Source organism: Engraulis encrasicolus, chromosome 20, assembly GCF_034702125.1.
Source record: "Engraulis encrasicolus isolate BLACKSEA-1 chromosome 20, IST_EnEncr_1.0, whole genome shotgun sequence".
In the NCBI taxonomy this organism is placed as follows: Eukaryota; Metazoa; Chordata; class Actinopteri; order Clupeiformes; family Engraulidae; genus Engraulis; species Engraulis encrasicolus.
In genome coordinates, this window is record NC_085876.1 from 22394011 (window position 1) to 22415788 (window position 21778).

Consider the following 21778-nt stretch of genomic DNA (forward strand, 5'->3'; position numbering starts at 1 on the left):
AGGTTTGGCGACCACGCCCCCACGCCTTATTTGGCTCACTCAGCACGTGCGTCCTCAGTCCAATCGCAATGCTTTATTTTCCCCAGACGTTTAATCGCATTTAAGTGAAATTGCCATGTATACACGTCGCAAAATAACTCTTAATTCGATCTACTTAAATCCGATCTATTAGATCCGATTCAAAAACATCATGTACACGTAGCAACTTTGTCTTTCCTTGAGATGTGTGACTCGAGGACAATTCACTCGACCAATCAGCTGTCAGCAGATGTGGAGCTCATCAGTCATGAGGGGTTTGTTTTCATCCTCCTCACCCACATGTGCTACAAACTAACACAGTTTTCAGTATTATGAAGGTATTTTTGAAAAGGTGCGTTGAAGTAGTTCTAAAAAGGTGTAACAGCTGTCTGCAGATGTGGAGCTCAATGTTCAGGTTTGTTTTCATCCTTCTCACCCACCACATGTGCTCCACATCCCTCCAGTCCTTGGGCCTGTACTAAGGAGCTGGTTCAGGAGTAAATTAAGTTAAGACGTAAATCATTCAATAGAAGAGCCTGGAGTCCTCTGGGTTCTAAAGACAATGAGGACTCCAGGCTCTTCTATTAAATGATTTACCACTTAACTCAACCTGGTTTACTCCTGAACCAGCTTCTTAGTACAGGCCCCTCTTGTCTCCCAGGTAGGGGTTTCTCCTCAGTGGGAATGAGGTCCATCAGGTTGACCTATTATGTTCCTTCTTACATCAAAACCTTTTCTTTTCAAAGATCTACTGTACTTTGTGACATTAGTGTGACAGTATTTTTCAACTGTGAATTTTAATTAATATCACATAATTATCTTTGAAACACTATTTTTTACAAAATGTCTATAGGTTTAATACCTTGTATATTATGTACTGTAGCTCAGTCATGTATTATTTCTTGTTGTGAAAATCCTCAGAAATGTGGAATGTCAAAATGGGGTCTTGTGACAAAAAATGTTTGGAAACTTTAAGGAGATTGAGGAGACAAAACCGTCTTTGAAGGTTTTGCTGATGTTACTGACCTACGTTAGCTTGACTATCTCCTGCAGTGGAATAGCTTGGACAGTACAGTGCCTGCTGCTTCTGCCTGTCTGAGTCCCTCCCTCTTCCCCTCTCCCTCTCCCTCTCCCTTTGGGAATGAGGAAGTGAAGGCTGAGGTACAGAAGGCACTCGTAACACTTCAACAGGTGTGTGACACTTTTTACTTTAATAGTAATAGTAATAATACATATTTTCCTTTCGTTTAATGGCTTGCAGAATGAATGGAGGATGTTTTCATTAATATATTGACAGTTAAAACTTTGAGATTGTTTCTTATTCCACCAAATCAAAAGTGAAAGTAAACTAGCTGCAACAGGTGTAGAGAGCTGGTTTATCCTCCTACGTACTTTAAACTGTGACAATTGTGGCATTTTCTTGCACTGTTTTGGTTCAAATATTGCAATTAGGTTGACGTAATGTAATATTTTCAAATGTCCCCATTTCATGAATTCATATCATGTTCCTGATCAGCTGGTAACATTCATTCAGTGGCCATTAGTTGTACGGCAAGACATACACACACACGCACACACACACACACACACACACACACACACACACACACACACACACACACACACACACACACACACACACACACACACACACACACACACACACACACACACACACAGAGAGACAGAGAGAGAGGGAGGGAGAGGGAGGGAGAGAGGGAGGGAGAGAAAGACAGAGAGAGAGAGAGAGGGAAAGGGAGAGGGGAAGAGAGAGGGAGAGATGAGTGGAATAGGTAGGCCTATCCATAACTATGGTTTTCTGATTTATCTTGTATAGGAGAAAATGGCATCAAAGCTTGAAGAAGATCTCACCTGTCCTGTGTGCTGTGACATCTACAAGGATCCTGTCATACTGACGTGTGCTCACAGTGCGTGTAAGGCCTGTCTGCAGCAGTTCTGGGAGGGGAAGGGATCCAGGGAATGTCCCTATTGCAGGAGGGAATGCTCAAACAACTTTGATGTCCCAAACATGGCGTTAAGGAACCTGTGTGAGACCTTCCTACAGGAGAAGAGTCAGAGAGCTTCAGCAGGGTCTGAGGTGCTCTGCCTTCAGCATGGTGAGAAACGCAAGCTCTTCTGTCTGGAGGATCAAGAAGCAATGTGTTTGGTTTGCAGAGACTCAAAGAAACATAAAAATCACAACTTCAGTCCCATAGATGAAGCAGCACTTGAACACAAGGTAAGAATCTAGTAGTGTAAATTATAACCACTCCAGTAATCTAATCCCTTAACTAATGTAGCGATTATTATTTTTTTATATTGTGATCTGTGATAAAATAATGATCATTCCTTTCAGGGAGAGCTCAATATCAAATTGCAGCCTTTACAAGAGAAACTGAAGAAGTTAGAAGAAGTTAAACTCCTCTGTGACCAAACGGCAGCTCACATTAAGGTGAGACATGTTTCAAAGAAAGACGTTCATTTGAGGGTTGGAGATGTATTACACATTTACCTGAGTAATTATGACATTTATTTGTGTTGTGTTATTATTATATGGTTTTTGTTTTTAGACCCAGGTCCATACCACCGAGAAGCAAATCAAAGAGGAGTTTGAGAAGCTTCACCAGTTTCTACGAGATGAAGAGGCATCCAGGATATCTGCACTGAGGGAGGAAGAGGAGCAGAAGAGTCAGATGATGAATGAGAAGATTGAAAAGATGAGCAAAGAGATCTCATCTCTTTCAGAATCAATCAGAGCCATAGAAGAGGAGATGGAAGCTGATGATGTCACTTTCCTGCAGGTAGGTTACACTCCGTCTTTAGGCAATGAGATCATTATTGTGTCTTCGCCTGCCGGAAGGTAGCCTAACTTGGGTTGTCCGGCTGTACGTGAGTCTGTGCGTTTGTTTGTTTGTTTATTTGTTGTTTGTTGTAATGAATCAGACACACTTGCATGAAACTACTGCATTAGAATCAGTGCTTTGGCATTTTAAAACAGGTATTCAATGAGATGGCCTGAATCATAAAATCATACAGTATGTTTTATATCTGAACCTCCCAACAGATATTATCAGTAACCTTTTCACTCTTTATTTGTCCATCAGTTACTGTGGTGAACAGAGCTGTTAGTAAAAAGTAAATGAAAAGATAGCTTCACAGACTGAGAATATTACAGGATAACACAAAATACTGTGTGCATGTGTGTATATATGTCATTACTTGTCTGCATAAGTATGTGTCATCGAGTGTTGAAAGGCATGGTACTGATGAATGCAACTCACAAAATGAATAAAATAAATAAATGCAAAGGTGGTTTTAACAATATTCTATTTCTTTCCAGAACTACAAGAGCACAGTGAAAAGGTGAGTGATGTGCCTCCTGTCTCTCTCTTGTCTGTGGTTCTGAACCCAAACCCACACAGCAGCACTGACTCCTGAATGTTATTCCAGAGCCCAGTGTACTCTGCAGAATCCAGAGAAGCTTTCAGGAGCTCTGATCAATGTGGCAAAGCACTTGGGCAACTTGAAGTTCAGAGTCTGGGAGAAAATGCAGGAGATTGTTCAATTCAGTAAGTACACACACACACACACACACACACACACACACACACACACACACACACACACACACACACACACACACACACACACACACACACACACACACACACACAGACACATATATATATAAAGTGCAAATCTACAAGCAAACATACAACTTGGTCAATCACATGCACACACATACACACCTCTGGACTCTCCTCTGCTCTCCGGTGAGACCACCTGACTACTGTTATATACTACTGTTATATATGACTCTATACTACACTATCAGGAATACTACTGTTATATATGACTCTATATACTACACTATCAGGAATACTACTGTTATATATGACTCTCTATAGGCCTACTAGAGGATGACATTTTTCAGGAATTCCTGTGGGTCCCACGGGTCCTGCAGGATTCCCGCGGGATGGGAGTCAAAATTTTGAAGATGAACGGGAGTGGGCAGGAGCGGGAATAAAGACGAATGGGAGCAGGCAGGAGCGGGAATAAAAATGAACGTGAGCAGGAATGCCTCTTATTTTTCCTTTAAAAAACAAACAAAAAAAGCCTCGTTGTTTTGAAAGAACAAGATTGCGGTTGATTTTGAGTGGGAGTGCATGGGCAGGAATGGGAGACATTCTTTTCAGGAGTGGACGCGATGGGATTTGTTTTTTCTGGGACCGGGATGGGATGAGAGTGAAATCCACTCCCTTGTCATGCTCTAAGGCCTACTACACGATCAGGAATACTACTGTTAGATATGACTCTCTATATACTACAATATCAGGAATACTACTGTTATATATGACTCTCTGTATTACACGATCAGGAATACTACTGTTATATATGACTCTCTATACTACACTATCAGGAATACTACTGTTATATATGACTCTATATACTACACTATTAGGAATACAACTGTTATATATGACTCTCTGTACTACTGCACAATCTTCCCTCTGGACATTTATAATCTTTTAAAATCATTTCTGTACTACCACACACCACACTTTTAAGCCTGATTTATGCTTCAGACGCATAGCCTCTGCGTCCGTCAAATCTGTGGCTGAGCGCGACCACGCCCCCCACGCAGAGGCTCTGCACCTGTCATCCAGCGCCTCAAAAAAATCCTGACCATCCGTCGGGCGGACGCGAAGGATGCAGACAAGAAGGCGCTGTGATTGGTCATCTAACTACTTCCTTATTCTCGTGGCAGCGCAGTGCCGGTAGCTAGAACAAACCTGTCTACAGTCCCAGGAAAAAGTTTGTACACCCTTTGAAATGTCTTACATTTCTGTCAAAATTGGTCATAAAACATGGTCTGATCTTCCCGGAAATCTCAAGAAGGAACAATCAGAGTCTGCTTTAATTAATTCCACCCAAACATTTACATGTTATCATATTTTTTTTTCCATAAGGCCATAACATTCACAGGAGAGCAGGGCATAAGTAAGTACACCCTTGCATTAAGTAGGTTTTAACCCTCAGTTAGTTGCAATATCATCAACCAGACTTGTCCTGTAGTTGCAGATCAGATTAACAAAACAATATGTTTGTATCTTGTCTCCCTCTTCTTTAGAGAACTTCCTCTCGTCAGCAAGGTTTGTGGGATGTCTGGAGTGCGTAGCTTTCTTGACTTCATGCCATATAATCTCAATTGTTTTTGTCAGGGCTTTGACTGGGCTATTTCAAAACGTGTATTTCATTATTATGAAGACATTCTAAAGTCTATTTGCTTCTAAAGTATGGGTTGTTGTCACATTTCAGGACCCATACTCGTGCTTCAACTGTGTGACAGACTTCCTCACGTTTTTTTTTTCTGTAAAATATCACAATAAACTTGAGTTCATTGTTCCACTGATAATAGCAAACTGTCAAGGGCCTGAGGCAGCAAGGTAGCCGCATATAATGATGCTCCTGCCACCATACTCAGAAGAGGAGATGTAACCAAGAAAAGCTAAAAATGGGATTCATTCTGCCAATCTAAAATAAATGGGGTTTATGTCCCAAAAAATATTGCTGCACCTTTGAGGTTTGCGAAAAAGCATTTATATGCTTCATAGAATTACTGCAAAATATTCTGTAGACCAACGTTGAAACCAAAGTTGCATTGTTCAGGGGAACACACAACGTCATGTTTTGAGGAGAACTGGAGAACCACACCTTTAGTACATGAGCCAGAGGCCAAATTTTCACATATTGGTATCACCTGGGGTGGCAAAGTCTATCAATGTTTTTTGTAATCCTCCATGCCTGAGGGACATTATTTGGTATGATAGCCCTCTGGAAGTGGTAGCTTTCTTATATTTGTACTCACTTTTTTTAATGACACCCAGTGCATTTCGCAATACATGCCTGTATATGAATGTAGGCGTATGCAAGTGTCTGTGATGATGGTATATGTTTTTATTGATGTTACATCACATGTAGACACCTTAGGGATTTTAAAAATATACAGGTTTGATGGATAATGTACTTTCCTATGAATTATATCAGTCAAAATGTATCCGTCGTACACTTTTTAGCAATATAATGCAAGGTTAGATTGATGCAGAAGCCTGTAGGAGGGTGGGTCAAATCCCAATGATTGCTATATCATATCTGTAGGGTGTGGGCATTCAGGAAATATATGGGTTTGCTAGTTTAATGTAAATTATACACCTATTTAGGCCCAAAACCCATAACTGTCCAATGGATTTCAATGGAAATCAATGCATTTCGATGTAATGCAAAGCACATTACATAACTAAGGTATAGTGGAATGTAGGAAGTTGTGAGATGCCTCAATGCACATTATATCACATCTACAGTGTATAGACCTAAGACAATATATGGATTGGATAGCTTACTACAAATAACCCATTTTAGACCCACAACTCAAGGCCGTCCATTAAAAATCAATGCATTTAAAAGTATGAAATCTTTAGGACTTTGCAGAGCTTATGTAGGGATAGAGGAAGTTAGGAAGTGTTTAAATGCACATTATGAACCTTTGGAAAATATATGGATTAGATTGCTAAATGCACATAATTCAGGTACTTTAGATGCTGACCATTGAAATGCATTGCAAATGCAAATTCTGCAATTACATTGTAGAACTAAGGTAGAGGAGTGTAGGAAGTTGGGAGATATCACAACACAAATGTCACATCCAGTGGATCTTTAGAAAGCCTACATACATTCTGTTAAATAATCTTTTTTCAGTCAGTGGGCCAGGACACATTTAGCCTATATTTCTAATAAATTAAAGTGAGGGTAGGCATGTGCTGGAGATGCATGCTAAGATGTCCTAAAATGGGCCAGAGTGCTATCCATACAAACTTGATGACGCTTACTTCTTCACATGAAATGAGATTTTCTTTTGGCAATTTTGTTTTGAACCTCAAACCCATAAGCACTGGTAGTATTGGGTCACCCATGAAGTGAAAAACTGTTGCCTGGTCTCCTTTTATGATATAGCCTACTTGCAGTTATGGAAAAAGTTTCTGACACCGTGTGGATGACTAGTTGATGGGCATGTGGATGTTATTTTCAGAAAGTACTATTCAATGGCTGACCAGGCATATTAGATCTTGATAGAGACCATAGTGTCTTGGTTGCAAAAATGGCTCAACTTGAGTCTACAGGAGGTGGACACTCAAGTGTTTGAAAACAAGATTAATTAGAACAAGGCAAGAGGTCAAGAGGATACGTAACTCTCAGAATGGCATTTGCAAAAGAAGAAATGAGAATTTAATGACACAATGACTGTTCAATGAAAAGAAAGCAAATAGTGCATTCAGAATCCTTCACACATAACATGGCAATTGCACCTATGGTATGTTGTTTTAACAAATTATAATGTGTGTGAATTTTCAAAATCTCCATCACTATTATTATAATCAGCCAGGTTGGGCTATTATATCTAGTCTTCCAAAAACCCAGTCATGAAGAGATTCAGTGTTTGCGCTATAGCTGTATAGAAAACATGGTGAATGATAAATGATGAAGTTGAATTTAGGAGCTGTTTGCCATTTGTTGGGTCCTGTGGCTTTTCCCCCATCCAATCAGCATCATTGGTGATTGCTGGTTGCTGGCGCAACAAATTGGAGAATGATAGGGTTAAGTTTCATGAACAGTTTCAATTTCTGAGTAATGAGTTGATTTTAGAACACATGACACTAAGGGCCTCTGGCTCAGTTCCTCTGGCTTTTGAGGGTGTCTTTGAACTTCATACTGTAAACCCTTACTGGGAAGTGACAGGGTGATCATACCTGTGCTTTTGGTGGCTGTGAGACCCTTGCTTCCCACATCCCTCAGACGTTTTGGTGATGTATATTGCCACAAACCTTCTGCATCTAACTTCTTCAATGCAGACTTCAATTTCCCGGCTGCGATTTACCTTTCTATGGTAAAATGTACTAAATAATGAGCTGGTTGTCTGAGGGCATGTGGGGGCAATCTTCAAAGGAAATGGCTGTATGAATAGGAAACTGAAGGATACACCAATATCTCCAGCCTTCTTGGGAGCTGATGCTGCCTCATTCCCATCGCAGGTCTCCAATTACACTAAATAACCACAAGTGATGCCTTTTCCCTCACCACTGATCTCACAATACAGTATGTCTGAATTCAGTGTCATCTGTAGCCATGCCTGGGTGCACTGCAAGTTGTGAGATTGGTAATGGACATCATGAAACTTCAAGCCACATCTTGATGTAAGCTGAAAGTCCTCTTTCCAGTTCCTGTTCAAATGGGCACTTTCTTAAATAGGGAGGTACATCACTCGGAGAAGCTCATGGGGTATGGCGCCAAAGACATCAGCAAGATCCAGGAAGATGACATGGAGGTTCTTTTTTCCAGCTTTGTTGTTTGGATTTAATGTCAGGTCATGCTGTGTGACATGCCGCCCTTTGAACAGTATCAATGTGCATGATTGGCCAGCCTTTGTGAAATAACACTGAAAAGGAGATTACTTTCCAAGATAGAGATCAGGACCCCACCTGCTCTACACATGCAGTCAATGATTTCAATTCACTTTGTGTGCTTCACTCTACTATTAGAATCGGAGGCAACAATCAATGCAAGGCACATGTACTAGTTTCCCTTGAATATCTTTTCAATCAAATCCCTGTGAGATTCCTTCTTCCCTCCAGCATGTTTGTGGAGTTATAGTCCCGCTGGTTGGTGTTCTCACAAGTCTGTAGTATAGTTATGTACTTACTCATTCTCAAACATCTAGTCACAACACATATGAAATTAAACAGGACTCACCTGATGCCATTTCTGTCTGTATCATGATATACCTAGTCTTATCTGTCTTTGACAGCAGTCAACACACCCAGCAAGTCAGATTGTACGGTATGTTTAAAAAAAGACACATTTTCAGAAAAAGTAATGGTCTAGTTTAGTTCCAGACAAAATGAAAATACTGTTATGCAGGATCTCCATGTACTGTTCTTGAAACTGATGTGTGTGCAATTGCAATCGCATCTTCCATTTTTCTCCGTTACACTTTAGTCCTACCTTCATTCTGTAATATAGCCTAGTTTGATTTGATTTTCAATGGCTAGATGAGTTTTGAGTCTAAAATAACTCTACTGCATATCAAGCCCATTTGTTTTTCCAAGGTGCAGTACAGTAGCTATATAATGTGCATTGAGAGATCTGTCAACTTATATTGAGCTATACCTTAGTTCTGTAATGCACTTTGCATTACCTGAAAGTGCTTTGATTATCAATGGACGGCTATGAGGTTTGGGTCTAAATAACTCTGTAATGTGTATCAAACTGTCTAATCCAGGGGTGCCCAACCTATTCCAACTCGGGGTCCCCTTGAAATGTTCATACTTCTTCAGGGCTCATCACTGACTGAATAAATAAAACAAAACATACACTACAAACAAATATGATTTTGATTTTTAGAAAATGATTTCAAGTCTCACTTGGAATACAGTAAGGGCCAACCAGTGGGCCCAGGCCTAAAGTTCGAGAATCATTGATCTAGTCCATATACTTTCTAAAGGTCTACATACTCTAGATGTGATATAATATGCATTGGGACAACTCACAATTTCCTACATTAATCTACAACACATTTCTGTAATATACTTTGCATTACATTGCAATGCATTGGTTTTCATTCAAATCCATTGGACAATTGAGTTCTAGGCCTAAAATAGCAGCATACCTTATATTAGGCGATCAAACCCATGTTTTTTTCTGAAAGCACACACTCTCCAGATATGATATAGCAAACGTTGCAATCCAACCTATCCACCTGGGGTCTCCCAACTTCCTCTATCTGTACTTAAGTTCTGTAAAGTACTTTGTACTTTGAAATGCATTGATTTTTAATGGACGGCCATGAGGTGTGGGTATAAAATAACTGTGTAATTTCTATTAAGCTATCCAATCCATTTATTTTCCAAGGTCTACACAGTCCAGATGTGATATAATGTGCATTGTGACATCTCCCAACTTCCTACATTCCTCTATACCATAGTTATGTAATGTGTTTGGGATTACATTGAAATGCATTGATTTCCATTGAAATCCATTAGACAGTTATGGGTTTTTGGCCTAAATAGGTGTATAATTTATATTGAACTAGCAAACCCATATATTTTCTGAAAGCCCACACTCTACAGATATGATATAGCAAGTATTAGGATTTGACCCACCCTCCTACAGGCTTCTGCATCAATCTAACCTTGCATTATATTGCTGAAAAAGTGTATGACGGATATATTTTGACTTATATAATTCATAGGAAAGCACATTATCCATCAAAACTGTATATTTTCAAAATCCCTAAGGTGTCTACATGTGATGTAACATCAATGAAAATATATCCCATCATCACAGACACTTGCATACGCCTACATCCATATATAGGCATGTATTGCGAAATGCACTGGTGTCATTATAAAAGTGAGTAAAAATATAAGAAAGCTACCACTTCCAGAGGGCTATCATACCAAATAATGTCCCTCAGGCATGGAGGATTACAAAAAACATTGATAGACTTTGCCACCCCAGGTGATACCAACTTCTGTTCCGGCCCATGGACTACTTCACCAAAACATCATCTCCATCTTTGAGTATGGTGGCTGGAACACCATTATATGCGGCTACCTTGCTGCCTCAGGCCCTTGTCAGTTTGCTATTGTCAGTGGAACAATGAACTCAGAAGTTTATGGAGGTATTTCACCGAAAAAGTTGAGGTAGTTTGCCACACAGTTGAAGCACACAAGAGGATGGGTGCTGAAATGGGACATGAACCTATATTTTAGAAGCAAATCGACTTTAGAATGGCTTCATAATAATGAAATACACATTCTGAAATAGCCCAGTCAAAGCCCTGACAAAAAAACAATTGAGATTATATGGCATGAAGTCAAGAAAGCTATGCACTCCAGACATCCCACAAACCTTGCTGACGAGAGGCAGTTTTCTAAAGAAGAGGAAGACCAGATACATCCAGATTGTTTTGTTAATCTGATCTGCAACTACAGGAAACATCTGGTTGAGGTTATTGCGACTAATTTAGGGTTAAAACCTATTGAATGCAAGGGTGTACTTACTTATGCCTTGCTGTCCTGTGAATGTTTACATCTTATGGCCAATGAAAATATGAAAACTTGTAAATGTTTGGGTTGAATTAGTTAAAGCAGACTCTGGTTGTTCCTTCTTGTGATTTCCGGGAAGATCAGACCATGTTTTATGACAAATTTTGACAGAAAGGTAAGACATTTCAAAGGGTGTACAAACTTTTTCCTGGGACTGTATATTAACGCTTTCTCTCTACAGTAGTGTATGGCTACCCTGTTGTTCTCCTCAACCGAGTCAAATGTTTCCATGCTCTCATTTTCTGCACGTAAGACAGACTGGGTATGTCAAATAATGATACCAGTACATTGCCCTTGCAGTTTGTGTGAAAACACTTAGCTAACTGAGCTAGAAAGCAACGATGCTTTATAATGGTGGTCAATATGGCTTAGTAATGGCCGCAGTGCTTGCAATGTAGTGAAGCACGTAGCTGCAGCGACTCCTTACTCTCCCAACTCGCAGTGTTTATTTGTGTTATAATGTGTCATTCGAAATGTCTATCGTCGGAAACTATGTCGGAACGCATGTACAGTCGGCAACAGCTGTTGCAGATAAGAATGGACAACTTCAGCGATGTATTGGATATACCAACAGAGCTACTGGAAGAACTGGGGATACTACGACGGCATACATCGGACCCGTCTGCTTCGCCTACATGGAGACGGCGAAAGAGGTGCTCCAGAATTAGGAAGAGAGGCAAACGAGGTGGCGTCGAAACACGGCTTGCAGCCAACCCAACTCGTCCAGCAATACCATCAATTCTCTTGGCAAACGTAAGATCTATGGACAATAAGATGGATGACATACGGCTACTAAGATCAGCGAACAAAACTGTGAGGAATTGCTGTGTGACCGTGTTTACAGAATCATGGCTGAACGACGGCATACCCGACTCCGCTCTACAACTGGAGCAACTTACGTGCCACCGAGCGGACAGAGCCCTTGCAGAGAAAAAACGAGGGGGAGGAATATGTGTTTACACACATGATGCTTGGTGCAAAAATGCTACGGTGATACAGAGACACTGCTCTCCACTAGTGGAGTTCATGATCATCAAGTGCCGACCCTTCTATTTACCAAGAGAAATATCCGCCATTCTACTGGTCGCAGTTTACCTCGCTCCTAGCAACACCAATAGCGTCAGAAGCGAGGCACTGAACGAGCTGCATCGGGGAATCAGTGAACAACAAGATGCACACCCAGATGCCTTCACAGTGGTCATGGGAGATTTCAACCACGGAAATCTCAAAACAGTACTTCCAAAATTTCACCAACATGTTAACTTTCCAACAAGAGGACAAAACACCCTGGACTTTGTTTATACCCCAAAACAAGGAGAATACAAGGCAAAGCCCATCCCCCACATCGGCCTATCAGACCACCTAACGATTCTGCTACTGCCAGCCTACAGACAAAAGGTAAAACTCACCAAACCAGCTCTGAAGGAGGTGAGAAAATGGCCAGAGGGAGCCGTGTCACGACTACAAGACTGCTTTGAAACCACAGATTGGGACATGTTCAAAACAGCTGCCACCCACAGCAACCACATTGACATTGAGGAGTACACAGACACCGTGACCTCCTACATCACAAAATGCATTGATGATGTTACAGAAATAAAACGCATCACCACCAGGGCCAACCAGAAGCCATGGTTCACAGGAGACGTTCACAGACTGCTGAGGGCCAGAGACAAAGCCTTCAGAGCAGGAGACGTAGCTGGCCTAAAAGCAGCAAGGGCAAACCTGTCCCAGGGCATCAGGAAAGCAAAAAAGGAATACTCGGACAAAATAACAACACACTTCAAAGACAGCGGAGATGCACAGAGCCTGTGGCAGGGCATACAGGCCATCACGGACTATAAGCCCGCACCACGAAGCTGTGACAACAACACCTCTCTGCTAAACGACCTGAACAGTTTCTTTGCCCGTTTTGAAGCACAAAATGACACTCATCCACAGAAAACTCCCCCTCCCCCCCCATGATCAACCCCTGTACCTGTCCTCTGCCAGTGTGAAGAGGACACTGGCCACCATCAACCCACGCAAAGCAGCTGGCCCAGACAACATACCTGGCCGAGTGTTGAAGGATTGTGCAGAAGAGCTGAAGGATGTCTTCACAGACATCTTTAACATCTCTCTGGAGCAAGCAGTCATCCCATCACTTTTCAAAGCTGCTACCATCATACCCGTGCCGAAGATATCATCACCATCATGCTTCAATGACTACCGTCCTGTAGCACTGACGCCCATAATCATGAAGTGCTTCGAACGGCTAGTCCTGTCACACATCAAAGCCACCCTACCCCCCACCCTGGACCCCTACCAGTTCGCATACCGAGCCAAGCGATCCACGGAGGATGCAATCTGCTCTGCCCTCCATCCAGCCCTCACCCACTTGGACAATAAAGACTCATATGTGAGAATGCTGTTCATTGACTTCAGTTCAGCATTCAATACCATAATACCACAACAACTCATCAGAAAACTGGACAAACTAGGTTTCAGCACCTCCCTCTGCAACTGGCTGCTGGACTTCCTGATGCAGAGACCACAAGCAGTACGGGTAGGGAATAACACCTCAAGCACCCTGACCCTGAGCACGGGGGCTCCGCAAGGTTGTGTTCTCAGCCCCCTGCTGTTCACGCTGCTGACACATGACTGCACAACGACCCACAGCACTAACCATCTAGTGAAGTTTGCGGATGATACAACACTGGTGGGCCTCATCACTAAGGGCGATGAGACCCACTACAGAGAAGAAGTAGACCTGCTGGCCAGATGGTGCAAAGACAACAACCTCCTGCTGAATGTCAACAAGACCAAGGAGATTGTTGTCAACTTTCAGAGGGTCCAAAAACAACTGCCACCACTGACCATCGACGGTGATGCTGTGGAGAGAGTGAGCAGCACCAAGTTCCTTGGAGTGCACATCAGCGACGACCTCTCTTGGACCACCAACACTACATCACTGGCGAAGAAGGCCCATCAGCGTCTCTACTTCTTGCGCAAACTAAAGAAGGCAAGTGCTACACCCTCCATCATGACAACATTCTAAAGAGGAACCATAGAGAGCGTCGTGTCCAGCTGCATCACAGTGTGGGGAGGAAGCTGCACGGAGAAAAACAGGAAGACACTCCAGCGTGTTGTGAACACAGCGAAGAAGATCATTGGAGTATCACTCCCCTCCCTGCAGGACATTTACACCGCACGCCTCACCCGAAAAGCACTGATGATCATCAAAGACACAAGCCACCCTGCACACAAACTGTTCAGCCTCCTGCCCTCTGGAAAGAGGTACAGGCGCCTCCGTTCCCGTACCACCAGGCTTGCAAGCAGCACGATGCATCAAGCAATCAAGATACTGAACACTCAACCCACTCTCCCTTCACTGTCAGCCTCTAGCCAGCCAGGCCACTGACAACGCTCCCCCCCCCTCATCCCCACCACCATATCTGCGACTGAACATTCCACCTGCACTACTACATCTGTGACTGAACTTTCAACCTGCACTAACTCAAAACATACACATGCACACACACACACACACACACACACACACACACACACACGAGTGATTCTCTAATTCGCCTACACTTTTAAGTCCGTGGATTTTATTTGGCAATTTCACTAACTATTAACTGCATCCAATGATGTTTTGGACATTAGAAAACATTTATCTTTCATATAATACAGAAAGTGTAGACATGGCATTATGTCCCTCAGCAAGAATGAATATTTAATACTGGTTTTGGGCGTTTTCATGCCGTCCTGTTTTCCAAATGTCAGATTCAGTCTTCATATTAGCATGTAAAGAAACTTGTTTTGCCCAAGACGATTGCAAATGTTGATTCACAGTAATCATCACAATATGACAAAACTGTCAGAAAGACCAATGTCCTTTCCATTATACATGAAATTTGCCATTTTGTGTGTGTCCACGAAAACTGTGTTAACCGTGTCACGGTCTGAAACCTCCTCCATAAATCAGTAATGGTTTGGTCTTAGGCCATACGAATAACATCACGTGATGTCATAACCTCTTTGGCAGGATACGGGAAGACTTTTTGATAAATTTTGAGCTCCATCCCTCCATAATTTAATCCATTCTTTTTCATGTTCTCATAGCGGGAAAATTGCCTGTCAACAGTGTTATCAACATATTCATAAGAATCTGAATTAGAAATCACATGTAGAAAAACACAGATAAAGCATACAGATACATGAATTGATTAAGGTGTTGTGGTGGAACTTCTGAGGTCCTCAGTTAGCACAACACCATAAAAATGGCTGAAATGTCAACGGTGTTACCGTCAATGGTGTTACAATTAAGTATGACAGTCAGGGTTGCCAGATGAGGCTGATGATTTCCAGCCCAAAAAATAATCAAAATCCGCCCTAAAAACCCGCCCAATTCTATTGATTTATATGGCAGTGGGAAGGTTTTTCTGATAGATGCCATTTTTACCCGCACACGGCCATCCTAAGCAGCCCAATTGGGCGGGAACCAGCCCAATCTGGCAACACTGATGACAGTTGAGGAGGAGTATGTTTTTGCCAATTTATATCCATATTGACAGACAAACAAACAAAATAATTTGTGTTCTAGGGAGATGGGTTTGTCTGCTCTGTTTTTTTCTCCTAAAAAAGTGCCGACTTGTTCCCCTGCACTGTTGACCGTAACACAGTTGAGTTACACCGTTGACTGTTTTGAAAGTGTTTTTGTGCTATTGATCCCTTATGTGTTGGAAAAATCCTATGAACATACACTAGGGATTATCTCTGGAGAAGGAAGTCTTGTGTAAGGAGGGTGACTATATTCAAATCAGACGTTACAGGGATTTATGATGAAAAATGTGTCAGTCTGTATCACACTGACTCATAAAATCCTACTTATGAAGCTCAACAATCACATTTTCTATATCAGTTGCACAGATTAATGACAACATTACTGCTAAGGGACATAAGCACTTTCAAACATATATTGTTTCAACTCTGTAGTATTTTTATATATGTTTGAAATGACATAGTATTTGTCCATAACACTGTTGACAAAATAATTACGCAAATGTTCGCTTTCATTAGAGTATTTATCAAATGATTTAAGATTAAGCTTGGCAATTTGTTTGTTTGGAAACTTAAAAATATACACTATGTAAACATCTAGGTCATTTAGTTGAAAAAAAATACTGATAATTGACATTTTGCTTTTGCCAAAAGCGTAGGGAAATCGTAGAATCACTCACACACACACACACACACACACACACACACACACACACACATACACACAAGCACACTGCACTTTCTGCACTAAACCCAAACATACACACACTGACACACAACTCATACTCACACACATACACACACACACACACACACACACACACACACAGGTACACACACACAGACGCACACCGCACTTTCTACCTGCACTAAACACACACACACACACACACACACACACACACACACACACACACACACACACACACACACACACACGCACACAAAACACATACAAACACACACACACACACATACTGCTGCTGGTGTATTTTTTTTTAAAAAAAACCTTTTTTAATTATTTATTTTCTTCAAATGCTACTATTACTATGTCAGAACGCTATAAAGGACTTTTAGAAAAAGCACAACAAAATACCTCCTCTTAATGTATGTTCTCTACAAGTCTTCTGTTGTCCAGTCTTGCACTTTAAATGTCTGTATGAGCAATGTCTACGTCCATACTGTCTATGTCCATGTATGAGTACTGTCTATGTCTATACTGTCTATGTCCTTACCTAGATTAGTCTATGTCTGCATGGGAGAGCAAGAAACGCAATTTCAAATTCTTTGTATGACCAGTGCATGTAAAGAAATTGACAATAAACTTGACTTGACTTGGTAATCACGCTATTTGAAATGTGTCTTGCGACATGAGCCAGATGGGCGCAGTTGCATAAATGCAAAGCTGGTTCGTGAGTCACGAACGAATCGTGACCACTCCCAAGCGACATTTGACGAGCAGCGTTGCTGAAGTCTAATCTGCCCTTTACACTGTGCACTATTTGTGTCGACTTCTTGCACACCTCCTTTAGCCAGGTGTGGAGGAGTGGAACCCCTGGGTCACCAACCATGCAGCCTTTACGTTTATTTGTAGGCCTATACCTGACTACCTCTATTCGCCCTATAATGACACTTTGATTCTTATGACACCATGTTTGACTGCTTTTTGTATCTCTTTCTTCTTCATTTACTATCTGTATGCGCCCACACACAAACACAAAATTGTACAGCACAGGCACGTCCACACACACAAATCCAAACACCTCTCCACTTAATACTCTACATGTGCTGTCCCACACATACAACCATGCCCCCGTCCCTTACCCACAACACACACACACACACACACACACACACACACACACACACACACACACACACACACACACACACACACACACACACACACACACACACACACACACGGTCATACAGGGCTCTGCACTGCTCTGTATGTGACCATTAGTTACCCAGATAAACCTGTACTGCTGATATCCTCATTGTCGTCATGGTAGGCAGAGGAAAAACCAAGTATTGTTCAGTTCGCATTGCAAACCAACTTTCTGGTCCCGCACGCTCAGACTTTCGGTTTGAGATCGGGTGCAGGAACGGGCACCGGTATGGTTCTATGTCGGCCTTATTGTGCATGAACAAGACATTTGCGAATACATGCCTAACAAATGTTTGATTTTGCTTTGTACATGCCTTATAAGTTACTTATACAGGCACATTGTATGTATTAGTGCTAATAGATGTATCCCTAAAATAAAGTGTTACCGCACAAATATACAGCACACAATACTGTACATTACACACACACACACACACACACACACACACACACACACACACACACACACACACACACACACACACACACACAATAAATGTTGTGGTGTTAATTCAACACTTAAAGAGTTCATTTAAGTCCAAATGATGTCAAATCAACTCTCTAAGTGTTAAATGAGCACTGCATAATTTACTGTGCACACACACACACTCATACAGGACTCTGCACTGTTCTGTATGTGACCATTTGTTACCCAGATAAACCTGCTGACATCCACATTGTTGTCATGGTACGCAGAGGAAAAGTATTGTTCAGTTCTCATCTATGTCGTCCTGAACGTGCCTTTATTGTTCAGCTTCTGTGTGTTTTCTTCCTCTCTGCAGCTCCTGTTACTCTGGACCCCAACACTGCATACCCAAAACTGATCCTGTCTGAGGATCTGACCAGTGTGAGGCGTGGTGATAAGAAACAGCAGCTTCCTGATAATCCAGAGAGATTTGATCGGTATTACAGTCTCCTGGGCTCTGAGAGCTTTAACTCAGGGACACACTGCTGGGATGTGGAGGTTGGGGACAACACAGGGTGGCATGTGGGTGTGATGGTAGAGTCTCTCCAGAGGAAGGGAGACTTCAGCTCCTTGAGTGGGCGGTGGATTGTGTATTATTATGATGGTAACTATAAAGCGCGTGCCCCACCACAGGCCCCTACTCTTCTCACAGTGAAGCAGAAACTCCAGAGGATCAAAGTGCAGCTGGACTGGGACAGAGGAAAGCTGTCATTCTATGACACCGATAATAACACACATTTACATACCTTCACACACACTTTCACTGAGAGAATGTTTCCCTATTTGAATACTGGTTGCAAATCCTGTCCTCTGAGGATGCTACCAGTGAAGACCTCTATAAAAGTAGAGCAGCACAAATAGACAAATTGAGCTGTGTGTGTGTGTGTGTGTGTGTGTGTGTGTGTGTGTGTGTGTGTGTGTGTGTGTGTGTGTGTGTGTGTGTGTGTGTGTGTGTGTGTGTGTGTGTGTGTGTGTGTGTGTGTGTGTGTGTGTGTGTGTGTGTGTGTGTGTGTCCATTCGTACATGCGTGCATGTGGGCGTGGGTGCATGTGTGTGTGCATTCATATGACATGCATGTGTGCACCTTTTCTTGCATGTGTGTATGTGTGTGTGCGCGTGTATCGATGCAAGACCTGTGCTGTGCTATCATCAAATTGTACTGCATGTTAGAGTCCTTTTTTATTGTCCATAATGTCAAGTCAATAATGTCAATGTCAAGTCAAGACCAATCCATCCAGGGTCAGGAATTAGTGAGGCCTTACAGGCCAAATTAACATTTTGTAATGGCATGAATTTATTTGACTTTGTGTTAAAACTGTGTCTTAATTACACTTTGTGTTTAGTTTCTCTTTCTAATGGTGTGTATAGAATAATAGTGGTAGAGTGGTGTGTGAGTGTGTGTGTGTTTGTGTGTGTGTGTGTGTGTGTGTGTGTGTGTGTGTGTGTGTGTGTGTGTGTGTGTGTGTGTGTGTGTGTGTGTGTGTGTGTGTGTGTGTGTGTTGCCCCTCATTGTATTAAATTAAAAGGTTTGGGTAAGCCTTTAGGGAAATCATTACACCGTTTAATCCTTTGTTGAACTTTTAACAAATAATCTTCATATTCACATACAAAATGTGTTCACAGTGCTTTTAATAAAACCTACTATTTGCTTCCAAACTCTTGCTACTGTCATTCTGTATTTTCTTGAAATGTGCAACTCGAGGCCAGTTCACTCAACCAAAACAAATTCTTCAGTGTGCGTCTCTGCATACATTTGATACATCAATTCACTTTTGATATAAGCAAGGCGTTTTTTGAAAAAGAGTATTGAATGTGTGCAGATTGAGAAAGCATTGATAGTTTGAAATAGTTGCAAAAATGTCTAACAGTGTCATAGTTTTTAAAATAAAAATAAAGCCTAATGGAAATCCAATGTTTGAAGGCAAAATATGTGTGGCTTGTGGTCTAGGGATGCAAGGCAACGTTTTACTCAATATCTCACCAAAGCAGAATTCAAAGGACATTTTCTCATTTGTAATAGGGATGTTGAATGGGGGAAACGTCCCCAAAAAGTTGTGCTGATGTTGACTGTGAGGAAACTTTATTGTTTTCCCCATGGAGGTGGGGCATCAGTGAAGCATGAGGATGTGAGCAAGAGGAGAGGGCGGGAGGTCTGATAATGACCCCTTGTTGGGTGAGCTGTATGAGTCCTGACTCCTGCCTGCAAATAAAGTCAGTACCGCATGTATCCAGCAGATGGCAGCAGCAGAGCAAGGACTAGAGTAGAGTAGTAGAGTAGAGTATAATTTATTACACACACGTAAGCTGAAACACACACATGCAGAGGCACACAGGCCTGCACACCCATATGGCACATTGGAAGAAACATAATATTAGAGACAGTCACACACTGAAACCCTGACACACATAGAGAGACCATTCAGTTCAGTGTTCAGTTCAGTGTTCAGCTCATGTGTCTTACTGTCATTCACATCACAATTCCACATCACTCATACTGCCCACACCAGTCAGAACTAAAGTTCTTACCTACTAACCTCCCACGGTCATACCAGGCTCTGCACTGTTCTGTATGTGACTATTTGTTACCCAGATGAAGCTGCTAACATCCACATTGTTGTCATGGTAAGCAGAAAAAAACCCAAGTATTGTGAAGTTCGCATCGCAAACCAACTGTCCAGTCATGCACGCTCAGACTTACGGTTCGAGATTATGTGCAGGAACAGTCCTCAGTGGGAATGAGGTCCATCAGGTTGACATGTTATGTTCCTTCTTGCATCAAAACCTTTTATTTTCAAAGATCTACTGTACTTTGTGACATTAGTGTGACAGTATTTTTCAACTGTGAATTTTAATTAATATCACATAATTATCTTTGAAACACTACATTTTTTTTTTTTTTTACAAAATGTCTATAGGTTTAATACCTTGTATATTACGTAGGCCTACTGTAGCTCAGTCATGTATTATTTCTTGTTGTGAAAATCCTCAGAAATGTGGAATGTCAAAATGGGGTCTTGTGACAACAAATGTTTGGAAACTTTAAGGAGATTGACAAAACCGTTAATCAGTTGCTTTGAAGGATTTGCTAATGTTACTGACCTACGTTAGCTTGGCTATCTCCTGCAGTGGAATACCAGACGGTATGTACCTGTTGCTTCTGCCTGTCTGAGTCCCTCCCTCTTCCCCTCTCCCTGGCCCTCCTTTGGGAATGAGGAAGTGAAGGCTGAGGTACAGAAGGCACTCGTAACACTTGAACAGGTGTGTGACACTTTTTACTTAAATAGTAATAGTTATAGTAATAATACATATTTTCCTTTCGTTTAATGGCTTGCAGAATGAATGGAGGATGTTTTCATTAATACATTGACAGTTAAAACTTTGAGATTGGTTGCTATTCCATCAAATCAAAAGTGAAAGTAAACGGGCTGCAACAGGTGTTGAGAGCTGGTGTATCCTCATAAGTACTTTAAACTGTGACAATTGTGGAATTTTCTTGCAGTGTTTTGGTTCAAATATTGCAATTAGGTAGACGTAATGTAATATTTTGGAACGTCCCCATTTCATGAATTCATATGTTCCTGATCAGCTGGCAACATTCATCCAGTGGCCATTAGTTGTACGGCAAGACACACACACACGCGCGCGCGCGCACACACACACACACACACACACACACACACACACACACACACACAC

General features: G+C 41.7%; 1 protein-coding gene across 1 annotated transcript in view; it reads left to right on the forward strand.

Moving 5' to 3' along the window:
- LOC134435977 (E3 ubiquitin-protein ligase TRIM39-like) overlaps positions 1–18943 on the forward strand; it is a 33008-nt gene extending 14065 nt beyond the window's left edge. The window contains exons 2-7 of the mRNA XM_063185008.1: positions 1874–2257; positions 2375–2470; positions 2589–2819; positions 3359–3381; positions 3469–3587; positions 18399–18943. Of these exons, the coding sequence (XP_063041078.1) occupies positions 1874–2257; positions 2375–2470; positions 2589–2819; positions 3359–3381; positions 3469–3587; positions 18399–18943 (1398 nt within the window). The remainder of the gene's footprint in view (positions 1–1873; positions 2258–2374; positions 2471–2588; positions 2820–3358; positions 3382–3468; positions 3588–18398) is intronic.
- The last annotated feature ends 2835 nt before the right edge of the window (positions 18944–21778 follow it).